Source organism: Balaenoptera acutorostrata, chromosome 1, assembly GCF_949987535.1.
Source record: "Balaenoptera acutorostrata chromosome 1, mBalAcu1.1, whole genome shotgun sequence".
Taxonomy (NCBI): Eukaryota; Metazoa; Chordata; class Mammalia; order Artiodactyla; family Balaenopteridae; genus Balaenoptera; species Balaenoptera acutorostrata.
This window is the reverse complement of record NC_080064.1, coordinates 583,433-607,795: the sequence shown is the minus strand read 5'-3', so window position 1 is coordinate 607,795 and position 24,363 is coordinate 583,433. Positions and strand designations below refer to the sequence as shown.

Below are 24,363 nucleotides of genomic sequence, written 5' to 3'. Positions count from 1 at the left end.
GGGCCTCTGCTGCGGCCTCGGCTGGCGGGACCCGCCTCCGTTCCAGATCACGATTAATAAACCGGCCGCTTGCACCTGCCGCCTCGCCTCACCCACCTCACTCTGCTCTGTCTCGGCTGGGGAGGGGGGCGGTCTCTGTGTCCCCTGCTTTCCCCAAGGGGAGGCCCTGTGTGGGACAGCACCAGTCGTGCCCCCAAAGGATGTAAGCCAGAGCCCGGTGCCCCCGCCGGCGGCCTGATGGAAGCCAGGGCTGCTTTGATTAAAACCAACTCCTGATACCCGGTTCCCTGGCCCCTCTGCCCTGCTCTGGGGTGGACACCACCCGGCGAGGACGCTCTGGACCTGGCCTGGTCCCATGGGCAAGCTCTGGCCCCACGTCCTCCCGTTCCCCAGCTCCCACCATGTCCATGACTGAGGAGGTGGAGGTGTGGCCTGAGGGTTTCAGCTCGCTCAGGGGGGTGGGGTGGGGGGTGGGGTGGGGGTGGGCGCGGCAGGACACACTCCAGCCACCGGGTAGAATCATCCATTTTACTGCAAACGGGCCCAGGTCACTGAGCGCCCGGGCCTGGCCCTGCCCTTCCTCCCACTGGCCCTGAGCGAGGGAGGCTCTGCCCGATGCCTGCACACGCCTACACGGAGGTGTAGACAGACACACTCCCTTGGGGCGCCCCCCACCTCACGCGTGCGCGCACGCTCCTGCACACGGGCAGGTGCTCCGCCACGCCCTGAACGCGAGGATCCCGAGCGGTGGGGACACCCCCCTGCTCCCTACCCCGGGCCTCCCTGAGCCCTGTGAGGTCACCGCCGGGCAGGCAGCTGCGCTAAGGAAGGCCCCGTGTGCTAGCGCCTGGCGCCTGCCCGCCCTCGGGCTCCGGTGCCGCTGCTTCTTGGGCCCCGGGTTTGGCTCGGCTGGCCGGGGGGGGCCCTGTGGGGCGGGACTGGCCGGCCCTGGGCAGCCGGGAGAGCCCACTGCTGCCACAGCTCCCAGGGTCAGGCCAGTCGCAGGCTGGTTCAGGTGTCAGGAGTTTCCGGGGCCCACACCAGGCTGACCTCCAGCCAAGACCCCTGCCGGAGCCCCTGCAACATCGTGGGAGGCGGAGCTGGGCCCCTGGGCGTTCGACGTCATGCCTGCAGCTACCCGGCCACCAGCCGGCCTCTGACTTGGAGCGGGCACCCCCGTGGCTGCCCTGGGCTGGCCCCGAGCCCCGCGGAGCTGGTGGCAACACAGCAGCAGGGCGAGGGCCGCGGCGCCCAGCAGCAGCTCCAGCACCTCCACGACTGAGAGGACGCAAGAGCCAAACCACAGGCTCCAGAGGCTGCCCGTGGCTGAAAGCAGCTGCGGCACCTGTGGGTGTCGGCGGGCGGTGAGCAGCGTGTCCCGGGGCGCCGGCCCTGCCCCCCCCCCCCCGCTGCTAGGCCCGGTGGCTCGCGGAGTGGACTGGTGTCCTCGTCCACCGCGCGGTAGCTGAGCTCCTGGTAGAAGATGTTCACCTTGGCCAGGTTGCTCCTGTGGCGGGGCACAGGCGAGAGGGGCAGGGCCCTGGACCTGCTGGTGGGGCCCTCCCTGGGGGCGCTGGAGGGCGAGGATGGCAGGGGGAGCGGCCAGGATGTGACCTCAGCAGGAGGGGGCTGCACCCACCTGGGGCTCGGGCTCCGGGGACCTGGCCTGCCCTGCACACACAAGGCTCACTGTGGCCGCGGCCCCTCCCCGGGCGCTGCGGGGCAGTGTGAGGGCAGGGCCTCGGGGACACAGGTCAGTCCGGGGAGGGCTCTCTGCCCATGAGGCCCCACTGCGAGCCCACCCCTCACCCCGCTTCCGGGACTCACGGCTGACTTGGAGGAAGGCCAGCTGGAGGTCCCAGCGGAGAGCTTGCACGAGACTCCCTGGGAGAGACAGACCCCGTCACATCCCTGCGAGGTGCCTCCGGTGGACCCCACCCCGGCACTCCCCACTCCCCTGCAAGGCCGGGGGCAGCGGGAGGTGCAGGGAAGCCGGTGGGTCTCCAGGTCCTTGCAGAGGCAGCGGAAGCAGTGACCTGGGGAGGGGGTCATGGGTGAACCTGCTAGGAGTGACCCAGGGGCAGTGGGAAGGTTTGCCCTTGACGGGGCAGCCTGGGACTCTGCCCCCCTCAGCCCACGCAGGCCGGCGGGGTGGGGGCCTACCCCAGGCCGGGCGCCGCACGGAGATGCAGTACTGGGCCCCCGCAGGCAGGGGGTAGAAGAAGCAGCCGCAGGAGCGGGTCTCCACCATCAGCGGCTGGAAGCAGGAGACCAGGCAGGCCTGGGGGAACAGCGGGGACTGGAGCTGTGGGTCCAGGACAGCCGCCCCTCTCCCGGGCCTGCCTGCCTGCCGCCTGCCCACCTCCCTCCCACTGGCCTGTCCGTCCCCCCAGCTCCCGCTCCTTGCCTTAGCACCCCCCACTCCCCGACCTCCTCCCTGGGCCCCTCCCCCACCTTCATGCCCCCCACGCCCAGCCTCACCCACCTGGTGCAGGAGGTGTTGTACAGTAGCTGCACGTCACGCCCCCCGTGCTGTCTGTGCGGTGCCCACAGGGGCTCCAGAGCCGGTGCACCTCGTCCTGGGGGGAGGGGGTGCGCCTCAGCTCTGCCGCCCTGCCCTGGAGCCCCTCTCGGATGCCGACGGTGGTCTCCGTCCCTGGCCGGATGCTGAAGCCCCGGTGCTCCAGGAAGGGCGTGTGGTCACGCGTGTGGATCGTGACTTCGATGCCGGCCTCCGTGGACAGCAGAGGGAGATGATCATGCTGCTCTGGCCCGAGGACCAGGCTGATGCCTGGGGGAGGCCGGCCTGAACACCCCGCCCACACCCGGCCCGGGCTGGCACTCAGCGTGGGTGAGACCGGGGTGCTGCGCGGCCCAGACACCGTTGAAGGTGTAGCAGCTGCCGTAGCTGGAGTGGTGGGGGGTCTGGAAGCGTCTGGAACCAGGGGCCACGCTCAGACCCGCACATGCCCCCGACCCATCACCCTGCTGCGTGCAGCCCCGGGGCTGCAGGGAGGGGACCACAGCTGCCTTATCTCTGGAGGGAGCCGTGGGGCCGGCAGACCACTGCATGGGACGTGGCGGGGCGATCAGCCACCCGCCTGCACTCACCGGGCCTGGCGGTCCTGGTCGTCGTAGCGGCAGGAGAAGACGAAGCGTCTGCCGCGGCTGTGGTGGCTGTCCTCGTGGGCAGCAGGCGGCAGGGCCAGAGCGTTCGCGCAGTGGAAGTGGTACCACTCCCGGGCGGCCGCCACGCCGGAGGAGTAGGCCTGCTGGATGCAGTCGCCACCGGTGCTGTTACGCTGGGCGGCACGGGGTCAGCGTGGGGCTCCGACCTGCCGCGTCCCATGCAGACCTCCCAGGGCTGGGACACTCACCAGTTTGCAGCCCATTCTGTTCTGGCCCCACAGGGGGCTCAGCCTCTGGAGGCGGATCCCGTGGTCCAGCTGGAGGGTGGGCTCGGGGCCTCGGCCCCCGGGACGTCCACGCTGTCGCTGAAGTTGAACCCATACAGGGAGTAGATGTTCTCCCGGGCAAAGTTGTCCAGCGCCCGCAGGGGGCAGCGGGCTGGGTGCGGCCTGGGGGCAGGGCCAGGGTGGGGGGCAGCGGAGTCAGAGCCAGGCCCCGAGTCCCCACGACAGCCACGTGCACTGCGGGGAGAGCCACGCTGGTCCCCACGGCACTGACCCGGGTATCGCGGAGAGCAGAGCGACCCCCATCCCCCACTGTCCTCAGCAGCCTAGGAGGGGGTTCTGAATCGGGAGCCGTGGCTGCAGAGGGAACTCAGACCCCCGGCCTGCCTGCCCCACCCACCGTGGACCCCACCACCCTCTGGCTCGTTCACGGCCCCTCCCTGTCTTTGCTCTGGCTGCCTCGCCACCTGGAGTGTTGCCCTGCTCCCTTCTCGGGGGGCCTGCCCTTCTGGAAAGTCCCCCGCCCCCCTCCCCCTCCCTGGGCTGCCCAGCGCCTCAGTGTCCCTCCAGGGTGGCAGTGGTCACACCAAGATTCCGCTGGCTCTTCTTGCCCTTTAGCCTGCTCCCGGGGCACAGGTCTGGGGAAGGCAAGTCGTCCACGATGGGGGCTCCCGCTGTGACTGCACCTGGGGAGGGGCCCCCAAGCTGGCCGCAGCCCTCACCGGTGGGGGTTCATGTCGCACAGGGTGACCGACGGGAAGAGCTTGCGCTGTGCTCCGCTCCGAGTGTATGGACACTGTCATGATGGCCGGGTAGCGCCAGTACTGCTCGAAGAGGAGTCCAAACTGCCAGCAGAGCAGGCCCAGGGCCCCCGCGAGCAGCAGCGCCCAGGACGCGGTCTTGAGGCGGTTCTGGCTGGAGCAGACAAGGCGGATGGTGCAGAAGAAGGTGACCAGCTCCCTGAACGAGGCGTGCAGCTCCACCAGCCTCTCCCCACGCCCCTCCTCGGGCGGTGGCGGTGGTGGCGATGGCGGCAGCTGGGGGCATGTCCGGGTCCCCGGCCCCCCACCAGCTGCTTGGGCCACGGCTCCAGCCTGAATCCCAGAAGCGAGCCTCAGTGGGGTCCCAGCCCACCGTCCGGTCTGACCCCACCCAGGTGTCCCCACCCGGGGCCGTGCCATCGACTTCCATTCTCTGTCCCTGGGAACTCCCGGGACCGTCGCGTCCCTCAGCCGCCAGTGGCCCAGCCCGGCCTGCTGAGGCTCGAGAGGCCCCATCAGAAGCTGGTCCATACTTGGGACCGACGCCGCGGCCCTCCCCTGTGATGACCGGCGGGGCACCAGGCGGCCTCCGCGGGTGTGTCTTGTCATGGCCAGAGCCGAGCCTGGGCGGTGGGGCAGGGACAGCAGGGGACATGGTGTCCAGGCCACGCCTGGCCTTGTTTGCAGGCAGGCTCGAGGCTGGGTGGGCCTCTGCTGCTCTCTGCCGAGTGGGGCCGGGACCTCTGGGGAGGGGCAGCCAGGTGAGCTGCTCAGGGTGGGCCTCGAGCCCAGCGCTGGGGATTGACGGGACTCTGGGCCTCAACGGCCTCTCCCCACCCTCGGCGGCCAGCAATGGCCCCTTTGACTGGGGCCGGTGGAGCCCGGCAGGTCTGGCCACATCTGGGCCAAGGGTCAGGCCTGTAGACCGTTGGGCGCTGCTGGCCTGGGGTGGGGTGTCGTCCACCGAGCTGAGTCCCCAGGGATGCTCCAATCATGGGCCTCGGGCTTCCGGAAAAGTAGGCAACGGGCTGATGGGCCAGACGTGGTGGGGATCTGAGGGCCGCAAGGAGGGGGACCCGAGGCCTGCCCGGCCCCCACTCCCACCCGGAGGCTCCAGCGTCCCAGGACCCAGGTCCCCCAGTGCGCAGGAGCCCTGACCAGGTCAGGCCTGCCGGTCCGGGACACGCACTGAGTTACCGCCCGGGCCTCCTGCGGACTTCCCACAGTGTCCCCATCTTGGTCTGAATCATTAGGCCTCTCACACTTGGGGTGCAGCCCCCTGGGTTCTGGCCCCTCCAGCCAATGGGGCCTGGGCTGGCGCTTGGGGAGGGGGCTGAGCCAGAGGAAGGGCCTGGTGCATTCAGCTGGCACTTGCTGGGCTGGACACCCGAGCGCCAGCCAGCTGCGTGAGGCCCAGGCCTCGGGTTTGTGGAGGTGGCCTGGCCAGGGGCACGTGCCAGCACGGGGTGCTGATGGTGGGTCCCACACGGGTCACAGCGCTGCCCACACGTGTGGCCCGTGATCACACTGAGCCCTCACAGGGAAGGCACGACCATCAGCCCTGTGATACTCGCGAGGCAAAAGGGGCTCCAGAAGTTTCTTTCGGACTCTGTACCGGCCGCCTCCCACCCCCGCTGGAGCTGGCGGGGCAGGAGGAGGGCGGGTCTGGAGACTCAGGCACCTCCAGGGCTTCCTGAGACAGGGGGCGGGGTCCCGACACTAGGGCGGATGCGCTGGGGCGAGTGTGGGCACCGCGGGTCCCCAACGCTTCAGCCGTGCCAGGAGCAAGGGTGCATGGCCCCTTCACGCGGCCCACGCACGCACACACACGTGCACGGACACACACCTCTCACACACAGCAAGCCCTCTGTCAGGGGGGTGGCGTGATGACGGTGTGTACGGGAGCCCCTGCCCTCTCATGTGGGATGTGGGCCCTCCACTTCAGGCAGGGGAGACCCCGAGAGGTGGCCTGCCCCAACTGCCCCGGCCACGGGCCACCTCAGGCGCTCCCTGTGTGGGTGCCTCCAACCTCCCGTGCTGGGTGGCTGCAACACTGGCGGTGCTGGTGGTGGTTATAGCAGGTGACAAAGCGGGCCGCGGCCGGCGCTGGCCAGGCAGCCTCCTATTTATAACAGGCTGGGCGTGGGGCGTGGTGGTGGGGAGGGGCCCGGCTGGGGGCAGTCACACCTGCTCTGGTCCTGGAAGGGGAAGCCTTTGGCTGCAGGCACTGGCATCCTTCCCCGGGGGAAGCTTTCCTGCCCGGGTTCCTGGAGCCAGGCCTGGGGCCCTGGCCCTGGCTCCGGTGAGGGGCCCGAGGTTTCTGGAGGGCGAGGAGGGACCCCCGCTGCAGCAGACCCTGCACGCCCCCTCCCCTGTCCACTCTCCTCCAGCCTGGCCTGCTCACCTCCACCTGCCAGGCCTCTGACCACAGGTGTTTGTGGCCAAGGGTCGCTGGGAAGGGGCCTGCATTCCCAGAACACAGGGGTCCCCCAGGGCTGGCTGCCCAGCCCCTGGGACAGGCGCAGACTGTGGGAAGGAGTCGGGGCCTGGGTGGGACGTGGCGCCCACAGCTCAGCCTCCCAGGAGATACTGAGGCCGTGCACCACCCCCGAAGATGACACCACACCCTGGGGACACACCATCTCGGATGCCGAAACCCTCGGCCTCAGTGTGGTTGCATGAGGCCAGCCAGTGTGCTGAAGGCAGGACAGCCCCAGGGTGACACGCTGGGGGACCCAACATGGCTCTAGGATGACCCAGAGGCCTCGCCATCCCAAAGGACCAGACCCTCAGCCTGGTCCCAGGCTTGAGCGGTCGGCTCAGGCCCTCTGCCCCTCCCCACACAGGCTCTGGGTTCCTGACACCCCACCCCAAATCGGTGCTGAGGACCTGGGCTGAGATGAGGGAGGAAGCCCCCACCTCCACCAGGCCCTTCTGGTGGGGCCTTGGCTCTGAGGAGGTGTGAGGTCACCAGCCTCGTGGCTTTGGAAGGAGGCAGATGGCCAGAGGGGACCTCTGGGAGAGGGAAGTCACACTTGGGGAAGAGCTGGTCCTGGACTCACCTGGGCGTGAGTGCGAATCACAGCTTTGTCACTCATCGGCTGTGTGACATTGCCCAAGTTACTCAACCTCTCTGAGCCCGTTTCCTCAAGTACAAAGTGGGACTGAGTTTCCTCGAGGCTCAGAGGTGAGACCAACTGATGTCACTGGGCCAGTGTCAGAGCCCCTCCTTCCTCCTCCTGAGGAGGCCACCCCAGAGCCTGCCTTTGAGAGGGCAGAGACACAGAGACTGCATCCAGTGGCAGCGAGGCCAGCAGCCCCCTCCTCCCTTCTGGGCCCGTCCCCTCGCCTGCCTCACCAGGCCCCTCCAGTCCCTGGAGGAGCAGGAGGTGCTGGCTGGGGCAGGACAGGGCGTCCCCAGCTCCCGCACAACATGGGCCCATGTGGCCCCTCCTTGACAACTGTACGTTGAAAGGATTAGAGAAGGGACAGGTGGAGGGCCCCCGTCCCCCGCCCTCTCCCCAGAAGGACGGCTGGCCCTAGCCTGCTGAGCACGGCCCCAGTGGGCCTTCAAGTGGTGGCCTTCACCTAGGCTGGGCCTAGAGGCACCAAGGCGCCCCCTTGCAGGCCGGGACTGCCCTGCAGACTGCGGGTGCCTGGGCTCCACTTCCACGCCTGTGGGCATCCCCACCCTCAGGGACAGCTCAGAGTTGGCCCTGGGGGGATTCCGGTGCAACAGACGTGAAGTCTGAGCCCATGGGCTTTGCACGTGTGTGCGGGATTCCTGGGGGGGTGGGCAGGTGGGGGCATCCTCCCCGTCCTGGGGCTGGACCATGTGGAGTCCGTGCCTGCCGGAGGGTAAGGGGCCTCCTCAGTGCAACTGCAGAAACTCTCCATCCCCCAGGCATTGACCGCAGTGGCAGGCAGGGGCTCCTGCCACCACAGAGGGGGCTCCGGCCGGCTGCGGTGGGCAGAGTGTGTGACGCTGCCCGTGTGTGGCTCAGGGTCCGGCTGTGGGTCTGCCCCACACCTGTGCTCGAAACACCCTGGTGCCTCATGGTGGCCTCCCTTGTAGAACTCTCCGTGAGCTAAAAACAGCTGGGCCCACCCTGTGTGGGGATGGCAGAGCCCGGGTTGGGGGGAAGGCGGGGGAGTGAAGGGCAGGCTGAGCTATTTCTTGAGCGTGGCAGCAGGAGGTGGGGCCTGGGGACTGCCAGCCTCCCCAGGACGAGGGAGGGCCAGCGCCGGGGGACACTGGGGGCCAGAGACGTAGCAGGCTGGCTTCCCACGGGCCGACTTGCCTGGTGCTGGGCCGAGGGACGACAGGCACTCCTTCTGCTTCCGCCCCGGGCCTGGGGCCAGCCCTGCAGTGGCCGCTGAGATCCTGCCTGAGGTGCCCTGGGTGGGCCAGCCTCGGGGGTGAGCGTGGCCACCCGCTCGCCCTCTGCCAGTGGCCATGGCTAGACCCGTCAGTGCTTGGAGCCCACCGTCAATCGCCACGTGGTCAGTTACCCCGTTGCCCGGTGGTCTATTCCGAGACGCAGTCAGGGTCGTGGTCAGGAGTGAGAACTCGGGGTTTGAACCGCAGCTCTGCTGCACGGAGCCCTGTGCTCTGCCCAGCGACGGCCCCTCTGGATGGGTCCTGGCTGATGACCACCGCCAGCCTCAGAGCTGAGCCGGCACTGGCACAGCCTGTGTGGGCACCCCCAGCCCCACTCACCAGGAAGGGTAGTGTGTCGGCCTGCCCAGCTGCCCAGCCCTCCCTCTTCCAGAACCCCACCCGTGTGCCATCCTCACGTGCCCCCCAGTGTCCCCCAAGGCAGATGTGAGGTGCAGACGACACCTCCAGGCCCCGTGGTCAGGGCTGTCTCGATGCTGTCCCAGCGGCAGTACCCTCTGCTCCCCGGGGCCTTCCCTGGCCGCCCCACCGCCCTGCTCTGCCTCCCCCTCCCCCAGGGCCAGGGAGGGGACCGTGGGAGCGGAAAGCCAGCCTCAGTGCGGCATCCACGGTGCATAATGACCCTATTCATGGGCTGGGTAGAAAATTCGGTCGGGAAACACTGCAACGCTTTTTATGAGGACAGCTCTCCCCCTGGGCAGGGGCTGGGCAGGCTTCCCACGGCGGACCCCACCTGGCACAGGTTCTGGAGGGGCTCCGGGTCCCACGCGACACCGCGGCCACACAAGGACACCCAGGACTCGATTCTCAGGGCCCCGGGTGGTTCGGTAACTGAGGCCCGGGGACGCAGAGTGCCTCCCGCGCTCTCCTGTTAAATGGGCACAAGAACTGGGCCCTCCAGTCCGCACTGGGCCGATCCTTTGCAAGGGGGCCGGTGGGAGGGTCGGCGTCCCAGAGAAGTCAGGCGGGGCTCACGCCGGCACCGCGGGGGTCACCCTCTAACAGGACCTGTCTTCCCGCGTAAGGCCGAGGGTCGTGAGGAGGGGAACGTGCTGGGTGGGGGGCCCCGGTCCGCTGCGGCCGCTGACTCTCCCCGGGGCCGCCAGCCGGACAGGATTGCGGCCGAAGGATCAACCAGAGGGCCCTCGCTGGCCGACCAGACGTGCAGAATGGCTCGAGCCCCGCCCCGCGGAGCTGCAAGCCACTGCCCATGCGCCGACTGTTTCCGCTTCCTGGGGCGGGTGGCGGCAGCGAGACGCAGGCGACATCCGCCCGGCCGCCTAGAGCGGTCGCCACCTCCCCCAAACTAACCGCGCCCCGGAACCGGAAGCGGGGATGGCCCCGCCCCTTCGAGCGGCCATCTTGGAAGCAGAGGCGGCGGCGGCAGCGGCGGCAGCGGTGGCAGTCGGGGTGGGCTCGGTCCCGGCGCGGTGCAACTCTGCGGCGCGGGCCCCACTCTCCCGCTCCCTGCTCTGGCCTCGAGCACGGCGAGCCTGAGCGAGGCGGCGGCCCACGTGCGGCGACGGGGAGAGGTGAGCACGCGCCGCGGGCCTGTGCCGGGGCCTCGGCCGCGCGTCCGCCCCGCCGGAGCCGGCCCGAGCGGCGGGCGGGGGGCGCGGGGCCTCCGCACGGCCCATCCCTGCCCCGTCCGCGCTCGTGGGGCCCGGCCTGGAGCTTCCGTGCGCGGAACCCGATTTCGGTTACGGCGGGGCGCCCGGGGCTCCGGGGCGGCTCGTCCTCCCTCCGGCCAGCTTGGGGATTCGGGTGGTTACACGGTTGGCGTCCCACGGAAAGGCCTCCCGTTAGTGGCACACTTGCGGCCGCCGTCAGGACAGGCCAGCGTAGAGCTTGGTTCGTAAACTGTCCTGGGAATCCGTGTTGGGATGGGGTGACTGCCGTCCAGCCCGCCGTCGCTTCATCCCCGAGCAGTTAGGACCCCAGACCGCCTCTTACGTCCCCCCAGCAGTGAGCGTGCCTGGTTGACGCCTTTGGGGTGGTAACTGAGAGAAAATCCGGGCGGTCAGAGTGGGAAGCTCCACGCCGGGCGGCCGGAGTGGGCCCTGGGCCGGCTCCTCACCTGTGCACGCCCGCTCTCCCGCCTGGCCAGGTGTAAGCGTCTCGCCCCTTTTCCAGTTAGCACGACTTAGTTGGTCTGTGTTTAGTTCCCATGCATTCCCGACCGCACGCGGGCCCAGGCATGAAACAGAGAGGTCAGGCCCCAGCCGGTGGAGGGGGCGGCAAGCGAAGCTAGTGAGGGAGGTGGTCGGGGCTCTGTTCTTTGGAGGTGAGGGGCCCTCGGTGTAGGCTCGTTTCCGCGGAGAGGAACTTAAGGGTCTCGCTTGATTGAAAGGTCCCGCATGTCTGCAGGCACCGTTGGATCTCGGCACCTGGAACTGGCGCTCAGTCATCTGCACACTTTGGCCGCGCCGATCTCTGGCAGGTGCGGGAGTGGCGGCGGGGCGGCCCCCATCAGCCCCGGGCCTCCGTCCAGCCTGTGAAGCAATCCTGCTGGTGAAGGGAGAGACTTCCATGCGAGTCCCGGGCACGGGTGTGTCACGTGCTCTCTGGCGGGTCAGGCCAAGGTCTCGTGCCGCACCGTCACCGGAGCACTCGGCCGCCGAGCGGGAGAAAGGGGCGGGCGGCGCGTCTGTCTCCCCGCGGTCCCGGAGGGACCCGTGCCCGAGACGTTGGCTCAGGCTGCCCGTCTTCAGCTTCTCTGCCCTGCAGTTTCGTGCTCGGGCCGTTTCTTGTTCTGTTCTGTTTTTGGACGTCTGCGCCCTGTTTCCTTCAGTGTAACACGCCTTACGTGCTCTCTCCGTGGGGACTTTGCCCGAAGGGACCTCAAGGAGCGCTTCGTGGTCTGTGGAGGCGCCTGGTCTGAGCGCACGGGCAGATTGGGAGAGGCCAGCTCACATCACCCAGAGGGGCCTGAGGGCGCTGCGCAGAGGGAGCCCTTTCCTTTGAGGGACCCGGTAGCTGGATTGCAAGTCGGCTTTGGAAGCAAAAGCGAGAGAAAAGTGCATTTGCGCCCAGCCGGGCAGGATCTGTTTTATGTATTTTCTGTGGCCGTGCACGACCCTCCGTGAAGCACCCAGCTGGCCGCTTGACTGAGGCCTGCACGGCTGTGTCTGAATTACCCCGGGGAGCTGCTTTGCGTCGGCAGAGTTAACTTTGCGGCGAGCAGTTAAAGAAACGAGTCCTGGGCGGTGGCCCTGCTTTTGGACTGTCGCTGTGTTTGTCACTACACATCGCCCTGGTCCCCTTGGCTTCTCCGGCCTTTGGGGCGGGGCTGCGGGGGGAGCGCTCCCCCCAAGCTGGTCTAGCCACCTGCAGGGGGCACACCGGCCAGTGGTGTGTGCTGGGGCCTGGCGGTCACCTGTGCGGAGCGGAGCTGGGTGGCGTGGAGGCACTCGACCAGGGCCTCGGCGAGTCGTCTGCCGGTAGAGGCTGGAGCGGGAAGTGGCCGTGTGGTTGGGATGAGGAGGGGGTCGGCTCAGGCCGTGTCAGGGGCCCTGGGGGTCGGGGACTAGCGGGCGGTCTGGGGCTGCTCCTGAGAGGACTTGGCAGGTGCTGGAGGTGTTGACGTTTATTTGCTCAGTTCTGGGTGCGTCCTGAAGGGTTGCGATCAGAGCTGTGCGGGGAGAAGGGTCACCTGACTTCAGCGAACGGGACGGACTGAAATGCAGGGAGACTGCGCTCCGGGAGGCTGGGCGGAAGTCTCGCGGTCTCTGACGGGCAGAGCGCAGCGGGCCCTGCGTCGGGGGGTGTGGTGGGGCTGGGGAGAGTGGGGGCGAATGGGGATCTGAGGGTTAGGGGCCCCAGAGCAGGAAGCAGGGCTGCGCTGTGATGCGTGTGGCGGGACCACTGCCGGTGCCCCGGGGGTGCAGAGTGAGACAGCGAGCCCTGGTCGTCGCCTGGTGGGGAGGGAGCTCTGCGGAGGACCCCACCGGGCAGGAGTCCGTGGCCTCTGATGAGGCGACGTGGGCAGAGACTGACGGGAGGGGAGGAGCGTGCAGAGGCCCCTGGCTGAGGTGAGGGGGGGCCGGCCCAGTGCGGGGAGCGGCTCCAGGTGGAGACCCTGGCCACTGTCGTCCGGTGCTGCGGCGGGACAGGTTGGGAACACGGGCAAAGTGACTCCTCCCTCACTGCCCCGTCCAGTTGGCCTCCCCTCTAGCCTGGACACTCCTTTCCATCCTGAGCTGCACACCCTGGTGTGTCCTCTGTCTCCACCGTGTTTTACACCAGTGGCTTTCACGCTTTATTTTTAGCGGTAGAACCTTTTTGCCTTTCCACCTCACGTTGTGAGAAATTCTAGTACGTTAAGTGGATTGAGCTGGAGCCGTTCTGGTGCCCGTGAGAGTGGGGAGCCCTGTCTTCCGCATCCCCATCCCGCCCTCCCGCCTCTGGAGCAGAGCTGAGGTGTCCCAGGGTCCCCTGAGCAGGCCAGGTCTCTTGCCTTGAATGATGGCTGCTCCCTCCCTCCCCGTCCCCAGCCTTCAGTGCTGTCCTGTGCCATCCTGTCTGTCCCATGCTGTCCCATCCATCCTCTGCTGGGCCACCAGCCTGACCTTTCTAACAGAAGATCTGATTTGCCTTAAGGTTTGGGCCTAAAGTCTTTGTGGGCACCGCTTGACGGCCTGGCCTCGCATCCCTGGTTGGCCTCATCGGCCGCTGTTCACCTGCCGCGGTGCCCCAGTGCTGTGTCCTGGACGCAGCACGCTTCCTTATCTCTGCCCGTCCGGCTGCCGCTTCCCGAGTCTCTCTGGGGTCCCCATCTCTCTCTCCAGTCCCAGGAAGAGGCTCTCCTCTGCTCCTCGGTTCCTCCCACCCACCTGTGACCCGTGGTAGGTGTGCTGCAGAATGTTTCCCAACGGGCTTCGGTGGGCCGTGGCGGGGCAGTGGTACCACCCAGCATGGCGCTGGGGAGATGCCCACGTGGCAGGCGGTCAGGGCCCCTCCCGCGACCCTTGCAGATAGAGCTCTTTCTCCCCGTGGAGCTTCTTTGAAAGCAGGAGCGGGGCTGCAGGGTTTTTCTTAACCTTTCCGTCTGATGACGTCGTGTCAGCGAAGATCCTAGCGGGGCAGACAGGAAAGGGGACTCCGCAAGGCCCGCGGGTGTCTGAGGGCGCGGGCAAGTCAGCGCGGCCCATGGGCCTCGACTCTGGGTGGCGGAGGCCGCCTGTAGGGAGGGCGGCAGGGGACACCTCTGTCCTCGTCAGCGTGGACCCTTGTCTTCCACAGATGAGCAGCAACAGCGCTAAGAGAGCACCCACGACAGCGACCCAGCGCCTGAAGCAGGACTACCTCCGGATTAAGAAGGACCCCGTGCCTTACATCTGTGCCGAGCCCCTCCCTTCCAACATCCTTGAGTGGTAAGGCTCTGCGTCCTCCTTCGCCCACACCGCCTGTCACCCGGCTTCTCTGGCTGGGCTGCGTGGGCCGGGTGGGCCATCTTGGCGCAGGGAAGGGCCTCCTGCGCCCTTGGCGGGTGTGAGTTGACTGTGAGGCCTGTAGACGCTGTCCGGTTGTCTCCACGGTGGGCAGCAGACGGGGATGTGGTGGGCTGTCCTTGACCCCTGCCCGCCGGGGCCAGAGAGGAGGTCCTTGCTGGGGGAGGCTTTGGGGCCTGCAGGCCTCACGGCTGTTGGAGAAGCTACACGTTTAGACTCTGCTTCTCTGCTCTTGGCTTCTTGGTGCTGTGAGCTGCCCTGTCTTTGGCGAGTTGGTGCGGGGGGGACGGGTCCTGATGCTCCAGCCCTGTGTCTTGTGAATATGCGTTTCATAGTGACTCTCGCCATGTTGTAGAAGAGCTGCCCCTACCAGGTTTGCTGGTGATTTTGTGAGAGACAAAGTGTAGAGCTGAAATATTAAGGAGCGTTTTCTCCTTGTTATGTTTTGTTCTTAACAAATACTTAGAAATTTTTTTAAAATCCAGAGAAAAGAGATCTGAGTTAAAAAGTATTTTCCAAGTTGGACAGGTGTTCGAGGATCCTGGGTCTACGTTCCTCCCTTGGCTTGCAGAGAAGGGCCAGCGCTGGCAGGTGGGGTGGAGGGTCCCAGGGGGAGGCTGGCCTTGGCATGTGGGGGAGGCGTCAGTGTCGCAGCAGAGCTCTCCCTGCCCCCAGGCGACAAAAACCAAGCGTGGCCCCTGGGACGTAGTTGGCAGGGGGACAGATGGGTTCCATGGCAGTCGAGGGGAACATCCTCATTGTGTGGGCCCCTGCTGCATGTGCGTCGGGTCCTACGCTCCATCATTCGCTAGGAGGACCCACTGCAAAGGAAGAGGCGCAGGGCAGAGTCCACTGGAGACCAGACGCAAGCTTCCCCTCCCCTGCGGCCAGCTGTGACAAGCCGTGTGAGGTGCAGCTGCCAGGGAAGCCCTTTCGGGACTGAGCACCAGGGATTTCAGTGGCGTGGGGCACGGGCACCTCTGCCTGGTGCCCACCAGTATTCCAGACTCCTAGCAGGACAGCAGGCTTCCCTTCAGCGTTAACCACGTTTTTTGCACAAGTAGTTGAGATGCTTTGGGGTGATGAGAACCCCTTGGAATCCAGTTCCCAGACGCTGGCTGAGGACGGCAGCGTCAGGCCTGCTGCGTGGGCCTCTCTGCTCAGCTGAGCGTGTCTGTCGCTTCAGCTGGGAGAAGAGCGTGCTTTTTTGGAAGAGGCCTGTCCTCCAAGCCTTCCTTGCTCTGCTGTCCCAGGCCCTTCCCGGTGTCCTCAGATTGGGCACAGGAACCGGGAGCAGGAACAAATTAAGGCCGCGTTCCTCGGTGTGTTCTTGGTCTGCTGACATAGGACGACAGTATTTTTTGAGTCAGACGTTATCAGGCAGCAGACGGTAGGGGTTGTCGCAGTGTCCTGGTGGGAAGCAGTGCCTGAGGGGGTGGTTACTGACCTGTGCACAGTGTGTCTGGTGTGGTATTTTTCATTAGGTCTACTTTCTTCTTTGTGCTTTTCTGTCTTTTTTGAAGATTCATTAGCTCAGGGACTTCCCTGGTGGTCCAGTGGTTAGGACTCTGCGCTCTCACTGCCGAGGGCCCGGGTTCAGTCCTTCATCGGGGAACTAAGATCCCACTAGCCGAGAGGTGCGGCCAAAAAAAAAAATTTCATAAGCTCAAACGCTTCTTGATGTAGAGATGAGGCCTCGTGTATCTGCATGGAGAGCAGAGGCCATGGGGCTGGTGCTCCTGGTCTGAGGCTCCCTGCGTGTGAGGACTTTGGTGACAATCACGGGCTGTCCCTGTCCCTCCTGCTCGAGGGCAGCTGCTCTGAGGTCGAGTCTGGTTCTTCCAGGACGTCAGGGCCGGGGACCCAGCCTCTGCGTGTCTCCAGCTGTTCCCGGGTTAGCTACTGCATGATATTTGGGCATGCTGAAAAATACCAGATTTCAGGTACGTCTCAAGAATAAATTGTGAAGTTAATTTTTTTTTTTTTTAATTTATGTATTTTTGGCTGCGTTGGGTCTTCGTTCCTGTGCGAGGGCTTTTTCTAGTTGCGGCAAGCAGGGGCCACTCTTCATCGCGGTGCGCGGGCCTCTCACTATCGCGGCCTCTCTTGTTGCGGAGCACAGGCTCCAGACGCGCAGGCTCAGTAGTTGTGGCTCACGGGCCTAGTTGCTCCGCGGCATGTGGGATCTTCCCAGACCAGGGCTCGAACCCGTGTCCCCTGCATTGGCAGGCAGACTCTCAACCACTGCACCACCAGGGAAGCCCTGAAGTTAATTTTTAAATCGTCAGTTGACGTTAACGGTTAGAGAGGATTAGCTTTTTGCATATTGTGTTGTGGATACAAAAGTACTCTGTGGGGCTTCCCTGGTGGCGCAGTGGTTGAGAATCTGCCTGCTAATGCAGGGGACACGGGTTCGAGCCCTGGTCTGGGAAGATCCCACATGCCACGGAGCAGCTGGGCCCGTGAGCCACAATTGCTGAGCCTGCGCGTCTGGAGCCTGTGCCCCGTGACGGGAGGGGCCGCGATAGAGAAAGGCCCGCGCACCGCGATGAAGAGCGGTCCCCGCACCGCGATGAAGAGTGGCCCCCGCTTGCCGCAACTGGAGAAAGCCCTCGCACGAACCGAAGACCCAACACAGCCAAAAATAAATAAATAAATAAATAAATAAATAAGAAAATCCTTTAAAAAAAAAAAAAAAAAAAAGTACTCTGTGGGAAAACTTGGGAGACGCAGCCTCTCTGATCCCGTTACAGAGCGGCTAACACGCCAGCAGCTGGAGAAACTGGGGAGCTGGGTAGCTGGTAGGGTTCACCCTTCAGTTCACCTACTGAACGTCTATGAACGTCTAGTTTCGGGTGGGTGCTAAAAACCCCGGCCTTGGAGTGACTCAGATTTTGGAGAATTTGCCGTCCCCAAAGCCAACTCATTTTCTTCCCTCCCTCAGGCACTATGTGGTCCGAGGCCCTGAGATGACTCCCTACGAAGGTAAGTCTTTGCCCCGAGTTAGAGGAACAAGTGTCTGTGTTCAGAACTGCCATTGCCTGAGAAACACTTTCTATTTGTAAATAACACTGTTTCTGGTTTGGATGTGCGTGAGGTAGACCGCACGCATGTGGAGCCCCTTCTGGTTTCCTGCAAGTCCTAGAGGGGTTTGCTCAGTTTGGTTTTGCCCATGGGCCTCCGTCTTCAGGGGCTGCTGTGAGTATCGAATTTACCCAGCCTCTGACGTCAGTGGGATCAGAGCTGGGAGAACAGACGGGGAAAAAGTAAGACCAACATGTGTACTGTTGAAGGAAAGAAAGGTCATTTCCTGAGTGCTCACTCTGTGCTGAGTCCGGTGAGCTGAGGGGCGGCCCCCTGTGCGGGTAGGGCCCTGAGGTGTAGGGGCCGCAGGGCCTGCGGTGGTCAGGCGATGCCACCCGGCATCCTCTGGTGTTTGCAGACAGACCTCGGGGCTGCCTGTCAGTGAGTCTCCAGGGGCCCGAGGGGAGCCTGGCACCAGCCTCCGGGTGGTGGAGCCTGGGGCAGAGCCGTGGCCAGGTGGGCACTCTAGTCCCTGGCTCCTGATTTTGGGTGGCCGGAGCAGCGCACTTGTGTCTTCCTACTGTGGGCTTGTGCGTTCGATTCCACTGGAGGACCCGTGCTGCTGGGGAGGAAGTGTGGGTGCTCTGGATGCCCAGGAGTGTTGTGGGTAGTTGGGCAGACAAGTCACTAGCCTCGTGGGACTCTTGTGGCCCAGGAATCCCTGTTGGGGGATGACCTGCCCTAGGGAAACAGTGTGCAGAAGCGTATCTATAGGGTGGGCGTGTCATGACCACAGGGTAACGGGCTCGGCGATGGCCTTGCGTGGGGTTCCAGGAGAAAGGGCGGAAGACAGGCTGCAGAACAGCTTGCACAGCTCGTGTTAAAACACTTAAGAGACGCACAATACGTTTTTAGCGAACTTGGATAGGTACCGAGAATGAGCAGTGTTCTCTCGCAAGTAGGATTATGCCTGGTTTTAAAGTTTTCTTATTCTTTGTGGTTTTAGTGTTTCCCATACAGTAGTGAACACTTGCTTACTAATTGTGTGACGAGAGCCCCACACACACACCGCCCCCAGGACCAGCCAGCACTGTTGGTGGCGTAAGTGAGGCTGACACCTGGGCAGGGTAGAGGTGGCAGGGAGAGGAGAGGGCAGCCCCGAGCGAGCGGTGTGGTGGCTGGGGCTGCAGGAGACCCCCGTCCACCCAGCCCCTCTGACCTAGATGAAAGGCTCTCCTTTTCCAAACCCAACCCTGTCACTCTTGCTTTCATTTGCCCCATCTGTTCTCCTCTGTGTCCCTGCTGTTCCCTGTCGTCAGGCTGGGAAAATCGTCATCCTCCTTGTCAAGGTTTCCTTCGGAGACCAAAGCTTTTTCTGCTGCCCTCCCCCTCCTCCGCTGCGCTCCCCCCCCCCCACTGCCCTGCTCCCCTTTTCCCCTCAGCACCTGCTGTTGTGTCCTCTCCTGGTGCCTGTCCCCTCCTCAGCTCAGGGCTCTGCTGGCTGCAGTGCCATCCTCTGCCGACCCTGTTCCCATCAGGGTCTCGGAGGGACCCTCAGAATTGCCGCATCTGGCGGCTGGCTCTCAGGCCTCAGGGTCTGGGCCTGTGTGGACTCTGGCTCCCTCCTCATTTGCTCCTCTGACTTCTGGATGTTCTGACCCTTCCCTCCCGTGTCCACGTCAGTCTGGCTCCGTGTCGGTTGCCCGCTGACCCGGTCCTTGCGCTGGGCTCTGCCGGTGCCGAAACTGCGACACTAGTTTCACAGTTCAGGCGGGCTTCCTGGTAGTACACGAGTGTTGATCTGTGTCTAGAGGTTTTACAACATCCCATTAAAACCCTAACAGAGGTTTTTGTAGGTGAGTACAGGCTTATTCAAAAACTGGTTCTAAAACTTACACGGGAAGGCGAAGGACCTAGAATAGCTAAAATAGTTTTTTAGAATCATAAAACCAGGGGAGTCACCGTGCCTGGTTCTGAGACTCGCGGTGTCGTGTGGACAGGATGGTGTGGCCGGGGCGCAGCGCGTTCCGGAGCAGGAGTGACAGTGACGGGGGTGGGGTGGGGACACCGGAAGGAGCCGGGCTCGGGTGGGGCCTTGAGGAATGGTAGTGAGGCCTGAGATGGGGTCACGTGGCCCCGCGGGCATGTCGTGACTTCAAGGCCAGGAATTTTACATAAAGGAGAGGGAGCAATTGGCAGGGCTTGGAGGGGAGCGGGGGGCAGAGTTTCGTTGTTCACTTGTTCTTAAGGGGGGGAAATGACGGCGCATTCGCCTGCTGCTGGGTGTGGTCTGGGGGAGGAGAGGCAGGTGGTGCAGGAGTGAGGGGACCGGAAGAGCTGCCACTCGCGGGGTGGACGTGGGCCGGCGAGCAGCCTGTGCAGGCTCTGTCCTGATGCTCTGCTCTCGGGGAGGGGGCGCGCGAGGGTGGAGGAGGGGCGTGTAGTCGGCATGGGGGGTAAGGGCCCCCCCAGGTTGGTGGGCGTGAGCCCCAGTGAGGTGTGTGAGTTCCAGGGATGGTCGGCTGGTGGGTAGGGGGTGGGGAGACCTAGCGGGGCGGGCCGGGCCGGGCCCCCGAGGGCGGTGAGGGTGCGGGCCTGGCGCGCTCTGAACGATGACGAGGCTCCTTCTCTGTTCTGATACAGGTGGCTATTATCATGGAAAACTAATTTTTCCCAGAGAATTTCCTTTTAAACCTCCTAGTATTTATATGATAACTCCCAATGGAAGATTTAAGTGCAACACGAGGTAAGGCGTCCGGGTGCTTCTGAAGTGGGACTGGGGTGCTGAGGGGTGTGCACCCCGTTGACTGGGTCCCTTTCTTCAGGCTGTGTCTCTCCATCACGGATTTCCACCCAGACACGTGGAACCCGGCCTGGTCCGTCTCCACCATCCTGACGGGGCTGCTGAGCTTCATGGTGGAGAAGGGCCCCACCCTGGGCAGCATTGAGACGTCGGACTTCACAGTGAGCGGGGGCGGGAGGGGGGCGGGAGGGGGGCAGTGCGGTCGGTCTCCACAGCGGGTGTGCGCAGTCGGGACGGCGACTCCTCGTTACCGGGCTTTCATGTCTCTCCCGTGTCAAGCAGGGGTCAGGTCTGGCATCATCAGCGGATGCCGCAGGAAGGTAACAGCCTTAGGAGACCGCACGTCAGCTTGTCACGAGGAGCACGCTTGTGGAGTCCTTTCCACAGCGTGAAGACCGCAGCCCTCGCCTGTCAGTCCGTCTCTTGTTAGAATGTGGAAGAATTGAAATTAGCCTTCGGGCTGATATTTCTCCTTTTTTCTTCCTAGAAAAGACAACTGGCTGCACAAAGCTTAGTGTTTAATTTAAAAGACAAAGTGTTTTGTGAATTGTTTCCGGAAGTTGTGGAGGTAAGAAAGTGAAAGTTGGCCATTAGTTTTGCTTTCCCCACGTCAGGGACACTTGGATTCGATACTTTCCACAGAGAACGTGTGCTCCTGTGTGTCCCTGTGTTGCAGACTGGGAGTGGGGGCGACGTGTTTAGGTGCAAAGACCTGACCCTCTCCTCCGGGGCCTGGGGGCTGGATGGTGGGTCGGAGACGGGGAGAGGTCAGGGGAAGGCCACTGGGTCTGGCGAGGTCCTGGGTGGGCCGGGGGTGAGAGGCAGGGATGCTTGCTGGTCGTGGTGCCGGAGCAGAGAACCCGGCCGTGAACCGGAGGCTGAGCCGCACAGAGGTCGGGGCCCTGGTGGCTCAGAGTAGCTCAGACCCGGCTCAGTCCTAGCTCGTGAGGCGTAGGCTTGGCGGTTTGGGCAAGTCACGTGGCCTCCACGTCTGTTAAACAGGATTAGCGGCGGCACTGCCTCCGAGGGCAGTTGTCAGGACGAAACGTGTGCAGCCATTGCCCGCCGACCCTGCAGGGTCTCTGTGGTAGACCGCGGTCCCCTCCCTGGCCCTGAAGGAGCTGGCTTGTTTCAACCAACCCTTGTTTCTTGCTGTTTTTATCTTAGGAAATTAAGCAGAAACAGAGAGCACAAGACGAACTCAGTAGCAGACCCCAGGCTCTCCCCTTACCAGACGTGGTTCCAGACGGGGAGACGCACCACGGCCAGCACGGGCTTCCGCTCCTCAACGGGCACGCGCCGGGGGCTGGGCCGCACCTCGCGGGGCTCCAGCAGGCCAACCGGCACCACGGACTCCTGGGCGGTGCCCTGGCGAACTTGTTTGTTATAGTTGGGTTTGCGGCCTTCGCCTACACGGTCAAGTACGTGCTGAGAAGCATAGCACAGGAGTGAGCCGCCGCCACGACCAGCAGAGGTGGTCGGAAGCGAGGGACGCTGGGCCCGAGCTCGACGCGGGCTGGCTGGACGTGCCGCCGAGCACCGGGCGGGCCTGCCTGACTCCTGGGGTTAGCTTTTTAAAAACCTTCAAAAGGAAAACAAAAACCGAAGTGTGTAGTTGGATTTGGAGGAGACGCGAGACTCCCAGCCCCCATTCTGCCCTGGCGTCCGTCTGGGGCTGTGAGGCTGCATGCCCACGAGAGGGCCTCACGCTTTGGTTTTATAGCTTATCTCCTGTATTGTCTTTTGGACCTATTTTAGTAACCTGTTTTTCATTTTATTAGATTTGGTCACTTAAAAATATAAAACTCGATGCCTATCCAACACTCTGCGTGCGTTCTTAGTGTGGAGCTCTGAGTCGGCAGGCAGTGCCGGGGGCTCGGCAGGGTGGCCTGGGGCCCGCTGGCCGGGGACGGCCATGGGTGGGTCAGGGGATTGGGCTTCGGCATTTGTGTTCACTTAGAACGAAGCAGGTTCCTCCTGGGAAAAAGCACGTGTGCTCTGTTTTGCTGAAGTTGAGAATCTGCTTCCTTTCTGACCACAGGCTGTCACCGGGGCTGAGCTGTGCGTCCTGCGCTCACGCTGCCGGCTTTCTCACCCCCATGGCTTCCTGCGGGCTCCCACTGGCTGCGCTAATGGAAGGAGGAGACCTCCCAGCGGGCGCCGGGGTCCCACCCGCCGGGCGGGCTCTGCGCACGTGGGGCTTCCCACACACGTGGTCCAGCTCTTTGGTTTGCCCTGGAGACAGGCTCACATGTTCCCTTTCACAGCGGATCCGTGGCCGGCTCTTAGAGGCTGGCCGCCCGGGAAGGACACCCGGGTTCAGGGGCAGTGCCGGTGGGCGCCGTCTCAGACCTGGGGCCTGCGCCTCCTGAATCGCCGACGTCTCCCTGTTCTCGTCTCTGCTAATGACGTCCCTGCACGGTGTTTGGAAGGCGCCGTGTCCGGGCGCCACCGCACGACACCCTGTGACCTTACTCCAGAGGCCGGCAGGGAAGCCGCGTGCAGCCCGGTGTTGGTGCATCTTTGACGTTCTTTGTTCTTTGATCAACTTATTTAAAATTGCTCTTTGATTTACCGCTTGTGTGTGTTCAACCCGCTCTTGTGAAGAAGAGTCTTTCATTTTGTCTTTGTTCCTAAATTTTGTGCTTTTGGGGTCTGTATACCACAGGTCCCTCTCTGCCCAGTACTGGGTAGCCCGTGGGCAGCTGGGTGTCCCGCGACCCACGGTGGACCCCGATGGCGGGGTGGTGCTGTGCTGCTGGGCCCGGGCCCCGATGGGTGCGGCTTTGCCAGACCTCCCTCCGTCCACTGCCGGCCCGAGGGTGCATCTGTGGAGGTTGGCGCCCCTTCCAGACGCGCCGCGTTTCCTGAGGTTCTTCGGAGGCGGAACGTTTGGGAATTAGAAATTACTTGACACGTGTTTTTTCTTTTCTGTGTGTGAAATCTCAACTTTTAAAAACCAGTCAACGGTGGGAGCAGATCTGTGCTGTACAGAGGCTCCCACTGGCGCCCGTGGCGGCTTGCTGTCTGATGTGACCCCCAAATAAAAGATGACCTTGTCCTGTCGGGCCTGTGTCTCTCCCTCAGAAGGTTCTCGCAGGCCCGGGTTTGGGGTGTCACCTGGCAGACGCAGCTCGGAGGTCTCGGTCTGAGGGGCTGGTGCGGCTGCCCCCGGGCGGTGGGCAGGCGGCCTGCTGAGGGCTGTGCCGGGGCTCCGAGGTCCCGTCCTCCCCTGTGGAGGCGCTGTGTCCACGGTCGGGTCGCGGGCAGCTGACCTGAGCCTCCCCGCGGGCAGTAGGTGGCTGTGGCTGGGAGGCGTGGATGCCTCGAGCAGGCTCCCTTTGGTCCAGCCTCACTGGGGGAGCTGGGACCCACAGGACCCACGGGCTGGTGCCGGAGCCTGGCGCGGCGGCCGTGTCCACATGGCCCAGGCCAGCAGGACACAGGTGCCCAGCCTGGGAGAGGAGGGGTCTGTCTGGCAGCCCCTTGGCCGGCTGTTGGCCGCAGGTCACATGGAGGGTCCCAGCGGGGATGGCGCAGAGGGGGCTTCTGCAGCATGACCTCCTCGAGACCCGGGCTTACCAGCCGGACACTCGACCCCCCACGTTGAGTTCAGGAGTCACCGGGGCCGGCCGCTGCTGTCCTGGGAGGTGACCACCTCCACCTGAGCCAGGAGGGAGGGGCTGGGTGTCCTCGGGCAGACGCTCCTCACGTCGTCCCACCCAGCTTGTCTCTGGGGCAGCTCTGCCTGTAGCTGCCAACTGTAGATGTGGCCTGGGGCCGGGGTCTCCTTCCCCGTTGTTCCTGCTGGACGTCTGCCAGTGGGGGAGGGTCTGGAGGGTCTCCTGTGCTGCCCCCCAGGGTAGTGAGCCATGCCACCTTCCTCAAGGCTGGGCTGCAGGCAGCAGGTCCTTGAGGGCCAGCCACAGCTCTTGACGGCCCGTAGTCCCGGGCTGCACCAGCGGAGGGGTGGCTGGCCATGGGGGTCCTGCCTTAGGCATCGAGCCTCCACCCGGGCCCCCACCGGAGCCTGTGGGTGCCACCTGGCTACAGCCGTTTTGCTGCCTGCAGCCCAGAGGTGAGGAGGGGCCCCAGCTCCCCCTGGGGACCTGCCCACTGTCACTTGCTCTCCTCGGCTGGCTCGTCTGGCTGTGCACAGCCACTGGGGGGACAGGCCTGGGGACTGCAGAGCCCAAGGGGCCTGGCTGGGTGAGGGCAGCCCCTCAGTAAGGGTGGGCCCTGTGCCCCAAGAAGAGGAGGGGGCAGAAGGGCTCTGGGGCAGCCAGGTGCCACACCTTTCTTCTGAGGTCAACCAGTCTCCCCTGCTGGCCCCTCTCACCCCAGGTCACCTAGGCTGGGACAGGCTGGGAGCCCGGTGGGTCGGCTGTCCTGCTTCCAGACCCTGCCCTTCCCGGGAGCGGGGCCAGAGGGATCAGGGTCCGGGAGAGGTGGTGAGGAGAGGGGTCATAGGAAGCGGCTGAGGGGCTGTGATGGAGTGCGTCTCGCCCGCGGC

General features: G+C 64.4%; 2 protein-coding genes across 5 annotated transcripts; one reads left to right on the top strand and one right to left on the bottom strand.

The window, feature by feature from the left end:
* Positions 1–556: 556 nt before the first annotated feature.
* Positions 557–7,876, bottom strand: SCNN1D (sodium channel epithelial 1 subunit delta). The gene is given in 14 exon segments (XM_057538786.1): positions 557–1,345; positions 1,431–1,445; positions 1,447–1,560; positions 1,828–1,884; positions 1,954–2,036; positions 2,164–2,281; positions 2,482–2,519; positions 2,522–2,791; positions 2,826–2,935; positions 3,112–3,272; positions 3,378–3,578; positions 4,100–4,139; positions 4,142–4,191; positions 4,193–7,876. Coding segments are annotated over 14 exon segments (2,097 nt in total). The 5' UTR covers positions 4,706–7,876; the 3' UTR covers positions 557–1,018.
* A 577-nt stretch (positions 7,877–8,453) lies between these two features.
* UBE2J2 (ubiquitin conjugating enzyme E2 J2) lies at positions 8,454–21,673 on the top strand. Of its 4 annotated transcripts, none has more exons than XM_057557583.1 (8): positions 9,914–10,105; positions 13,173–13,417; positions 13,815–13,945; positions 16,968–17,008; positions 19,691–19,793; positions 19,873–20,011; positions 20,338–20,418; positions 21,018–21,673. In XM_057557583.1, exons 3-8 carry the CDS (start codon positions 13,815–13,817, stop codon positions 21,300–21,302), a joined length of 780 nt encoding a protein of 259 aa, XP_057413566.1. In that variant the 5' UTR covers positions 9,914–10,105; positions 13,173–13,417; the 3' UTR covers positions 21,303–21,673. The 4 variants fall into 4 exon arrangements, with proteins under 4 accessions (XP_057413575.1, XP_057413566.1, XP_057413573.1 ...); XM_057557590.1 differs by lacking the exon at positions 13,173–13,417 and adding an exon at positions 10,924–11,013; XM_057557592.1 differs by lacking the exons at positions 9,914–10,105; positions 13,173–13,417 and adding an exon at positions 8,454–8,677.
* Positions 21,674–24,363: the final 2,690 nt, after the last annotated feature.

Excerpts from the sequence above, each read along its gene's own strand:
- UBE2J2 (XM_057557592.1), top strand. The coding sequence starts at position 13,815 with ATGAGCAGCAACAGCGCTAAGAGAGCACCCACGACAGCGACCCAGCGC. Across the intron at positions 13,946-16,967 it reads CCTTCCAACATCCTTGAGTG|GCACTATGTGGTCCGAGGCC; the intron begins GTAAGGCTCTGC and ends TCCCTCCCTCAG. Across the intron at positions 17,009-19,690 it reads TGAGATGACTCCCTACGAAG|GTGGCTATTATCATGGAAAA; the intron begins GTAAGTCTTTGC and ends GTTCTGATACAG.